General features: G+C 40.1%; 2 protein-coding genes across 2 annotated transcripts in view; one reads left to right on the top strand and one right to left on the bottom strand.

The window, feature by feature from the left end:
- Positions 1-153, bottom strand: part of timd4 (T cell immunoglobulin and mucin domain containing 4) — an 8,420-nt gene extending 8,267 nt beyond the window's left edge. The window contains exon 1 of the mRNA XM_031320598.2: positions 21-153. Within this exon, the coding sequence (XP_031176458.1) occupies positions 21-93 (73 nt within the window). The 5' untranslated portion in view covers positions 94-153. The remainder of the gene's footprint in view (positions 1-20) is intronic.
- Positions 1-5,000, top strand: part of LOC116036424 (bromodomain-containing protein DDB_G0280777-like) — a 1,700,590-nt gene that overhangs the window by 761,419 nt on the left and 934,171 nt on the right. The gene's annotated exons all lie outside the window — the stretch shown is intronic.

Below are 5,000 nucleotides of genomic sequence, written 5' to 3'. Positions count from 1 at the left end.
TGGGTTTCTGTGTTTCTCACCTGACAGGACGAAGAGAAAGATGAAGATGAAGGTCTGAGGCGTTCGACAGTGGCGAGGCGAGACGGCGGCCATCCTGTGAGTGAGTGAATGTTTGGTGTGTGTGTGTGTGTGTGTGTGTGTGTGTGTGTGTGTGTGTGTGTGTGTGTGTGTGTGTGTGTGTGTGTGTTCATTGTCCAGTTAGATCACAACACAGTGTGGCTCTGTGACAGAGCTGCGAGACCAGAGACACAGAGAGAGTCTGTGTGTGTGTGTGTGTGTGTGTGTGTGTGTGTGTGTGTGTGTGTGTGTGTGTGTGTGTGTGTGTGTGTGTGTGCGCGCGTGTGTGTGTGTTCATTGATTCATTGTATATATATATATATATATATATATATATATATATATATATATATATATATATATATATATATTTGGGCTTCAACTAACGATTATTTTCATAGTCGATTAATCTGTCGATTATTTTCTCGATTAATCGATTAGTTGTGCATCTATGCTTGGCAATACAGATTTTGTTAAAAATCTGTTAAATTATGACATGGGGTACAAGTTTTTAAAGCCTATCAGAGAGTATGTGGTGTGGCTACTAGTTCCATTGAGTACTGCAGTGCATCTCCTTCTTATGTACAGCAACAGACTGGTCAGTTCTTTCAATGATCTATCAGGTGGTAAAATAATAATGGGAGATTTCAATGATTATGTACTACTAAGTGGAGCGTCTGTCATAGCGTCATGGTTTTCTAATGTGCGATGTGTAATGTGGGAGTTAAAGGCAAAAAACCAATACCCAAGTCTAGATTCAAGGCAGTCGTTAACACCAGCAACGAAAGGGCTGGACGATGTTATTGCCAACCAATCACGCTATGACAGACTCTCCACCACTCTAGACTACTTTTGATTTTGACCCCGCCTTTTGTCAGACACTTAGAATAATAATCTTAGTCTGTTTCCATCAACTCTGTCCATCGTAAATCAGCAGACGAGAAGGAACAAAACCAAGTTGGATCGATTGTCAAATATATTACATGTGAACTTCCTCCTGAAAGTTGCTGCGTCCTGCTGAACATCTGTATGGGTGTTTACACCAGAATGTTTAAGACCGACGACAGTGAGACCTGTGAATGACCGTGTGTCTGTCTGTTTAATTGTGTGTGTCTGTGTGTTTCTGTAGTGGTTGTACGCTGTCTTAGGCGTCTCACAGTAAGGACATTGCAATCATCCATATTTGACTTTGTCCACAGCAAAAAGAGACTCAAACCATCTTGTTGTGGGAGGAAAGTTCAAGGCTTAACTTTGGACAACTTTGTCAGGTGGGTTAAGAAGTATTTGTTTGAAGTTAACATTTTATTGTCTGTTAGGAAGTATTTACCAGAGAAACTAAGTGCTCTATCTTTTAATGTCAACATACTACAGTTATCATGAATGTATCTGTATGGGTTCCACGAGCCCCTCCCCAGCACATCCTCCACCAGTCCCACAGTGGGGAGCCTCTTTGCTGAAACTCTACTCTGTAGAAATAGAGACACTGACACATCAGCAGGCTAGATCACAATCTTACAGTGACATGACACTTTTTTCTAGGTTACAGAAGGAAAAACATGGTGGTGTTTATCTACCCTGGAAACTGAACAATTTTTATAGACATGTGACTAACAGTAATGGGATAATAATATATATATATATATATATATATATATATATATATATATATATATATATATATATATATATATGTTTTGATATTTAAAAAATGCCTATTTCATGTGAAATCTGGCATTAATGTTTTAAAGGCTAAGATATATTTTAGCTGAGTATGCCATGTTTGACAGAGTTTTGGTGGGAAAATCATGTTTTTGTCCTTCCTGGATAACGAAGATCTTCTGTTACCCAGATTGGACATGTTAGTGAAAATAGTTTTTTTATTAGTATTTATCACATTTCAAGCACTGTGTTGATAATGTTAGATTATATTAATAAAATAATATGTATTTCTTTAATCTTTTATAGCATTTTTGCATTATGTCATTCCTGGCTAACGGGATGTCATCCCGAGTAACAATGACACAGTCAAGTAATTTAACTCAGATTTTCATGGTCTATTACACAATCATGTTTTCCTGAGCTGAGTATACAATAATAACCTGATAACCTTTACTGTAAAGCATTTTAAGACTTCTTTCATAATTTTTCTGTTTTTGGCATGAAATATTGTGTGACCAAAATCAAACGATGAGCCCATTTAATTATAAATACCCAAATATATCATATTCATTGTGTTAAAAACTTAGTTTTTTTGAACAGTGTGCGTTTGATTAGCTGTAACTATGGATATGCCTAAACATTTATATGCTAAAAAGATAGACATTTAAATATTTTTTAAATCCATTCCCGTTACCCAGGAAGGACATTTTTCATGGAATAAATCACATGATTCATCAAAAAAAATGAAATTGCATTTCTAAATTAAATTCCTGTTGTTGAGATGTATATAGAACACTCTAATGAAAATACAAATTGCTTGAGTTAGCATTTTTTGACACTTTCATTTATTTTCAAATTTTAAATCCTTATTCGTCTTTGACCCTTAAACATTAATGTCAGCCTTCATATGAAAGGATTTCCCACAAATGTCCTGATGAATGCAAAGACAAACCGGAATAAGAACACGGACAGACGGTCAGTTTTATGAAAGGACAAAATGAAATACAACAGGACTTTGTGTCTGTAACACACACACACACACACACACACACACACACACACACACACACAGACACACACACACACACACAGACACACACACACAGACACACACACACAGACACACACACACACACACACACACACACACACACACAGACAGACACACACACACAGACACACACACACACACACACACACAGAAACACACAGGCACACACACACACACACACAGACACACACACACACACACAGACACACACAGACAGACACACACACACACACACACAGACACACACAGACACACAGACACACACACACAGACACACACACACAGACACACACACACACACACAGACACACAAAGACACAGACACACACACACACACACACACAAAGACACACACACACACACACACACACTGACCCTGGCTGTGTGGAGACGTCGCAGAAACACAGAGGACTCATTATTCACATCAAATATTTCTGTTTTCACTGAAATCTGCAAAAACTCCCAAAACTGACATCAGACTGAGCAGCTTAAACCCAAACATTCCCACCGGAGCCACGATGATTAGAAATGAGATTTAATATAACAAGATTAAAGTTTTATTATACTCAAGACATATCTAGAAAAAGTGCTGTTACGAGAAGAAAAGACAGACAGACAGATAAGCAGACAGACAGACACAAACAGATAAGCAGACAGACAGACAGACAGACAGAAGCAGACAGACAGACAGACAGACAGAGAAGTAGACAGACAGAGAAGCAGACAGGCAGACAGACAGACAGATAGATTGATAGACTCCGCGTCTGTTCTCCACTCTCACCGTGGATTTCCACAGGATGCAGAACGTCTGCTGACCGGCTCCGCTGCTGAACGGCTGCGTGCTCCGCCGTCCGTCAATACCCACCAGGTCCAGATTTGTTGCGTAACGGCTGCGGCCAGCCGACTACGAGATCTCGCGAATTCACGTATGTTCGTGCGATATAACAGGATGTAGTTTCTATAAACGGAACCACAAAACCAACAACCGTTAGTTTCCATCCAGAGGAGTAGAGGGGAAACTACTCTGAGCTGTGTTTTCAAGGTGTAGTGCAGGGAAATATGATCTGCCGTGAGCACGCTGGATTTTATTTTGAAAAGTATCCGGATGTTTTATTTTGTTTCTGTGCTCGACTTCCTGTCCCGCACAATCTGAATTGTGCCGAATTGCTGCGGAGCTCTCCGTCGTCCGTCAAAAGTAGAAGCTCTGCGTATCTGCTCCGGAGGGCTGGGACTGACGGAACTGGGACGGAGTCGGGACGCAGACGTTCTGCAGTCAGTGGAAATACACACACTGACTTTAATGGAAACCTAATGACTCCGTCGACGTTCCGCAGACGTTCCGCATCCAGTGGAAATTGCCGGTCATGATTTGCGTTAAAATCTAAAGTCAATATTGATCCAGAGGACAAATATTAAAGATGAAACCATTTCCCAACCGTACAGGGAGAGACGTCTGGAGATGAGTCCCAGCAGAGTTCTATAGAAGGTCCATGAACATCTGGAGACGAGTCCCAGCAGAGTTCTATAGATGAGTCCCAGCAGAGTTCATCATCTATAGACGGCCCATGAACATCTGGAGACGAGTCCCAGCAGAGTTCAACATCCGTAGATGGTCCATGAACATCTGGATGATGATGCAACAGGTTTAAATTCAGCGTTTCAGCCACAAAGCTGCAGGACGAGTTATTTAAAGGGACTCTATTTCTCCATGTGTTTGTGTGTCTGAGTGTCTGGTGGAACAACAATCTCTGAAACTGGTCCAGTATTAATCAAGAACCAAGCTGTAATGTAACCCTACAGGACTAATGTTCAGCAGCAGTTAGAGTCACTAAAAGTTCTGTTGTTGCTGCTGACAGACTCAGATTATTATTCTAAGTTTCTGACAACATTATGAAAGGATCCCTACAGAGATAGACCTTTTAGTTAAAGAGTAAGATCCTTTTAGTTTAACATGAAACAGCCCCATAATAACCATCACCAAATCCACCAGAGTCCATGTAAATAATCAGGACTTTTATCATCGTAAAACACACTTCATTCAAAGTGGACAGAAACTAAATAAAACTACCAAAAGCCGTCTTGGTTCATCTTTCCACTGTTCAACAATCACCACTCTGGTTTGGTTGAAATAAACCCTTAATTCACCCATTTACATGTGGAGATATGCTGGCTCTATACATGCTAAAAGTCCTGATTATTTACATGGAGTCTGGTGGAAATATGCTGGCTCTAT

Source organism: Sander lucioperca, chromosome 13 (genome assembly GCF_008315115.2).
Source record: "Sander lucioperca isolate FBNREF2018 chromosome 13, SLUC_FBN_1.2, whole genome shotgun sequence".
NCBI lineage: Eukaryota > Metazoa > Chordata > Actinopteri > Perciformes > Percidae > Sander > Sander lucioperca.
This window is presented reverse-complemented; position numbering and strand designations above follow the sequence as displayed.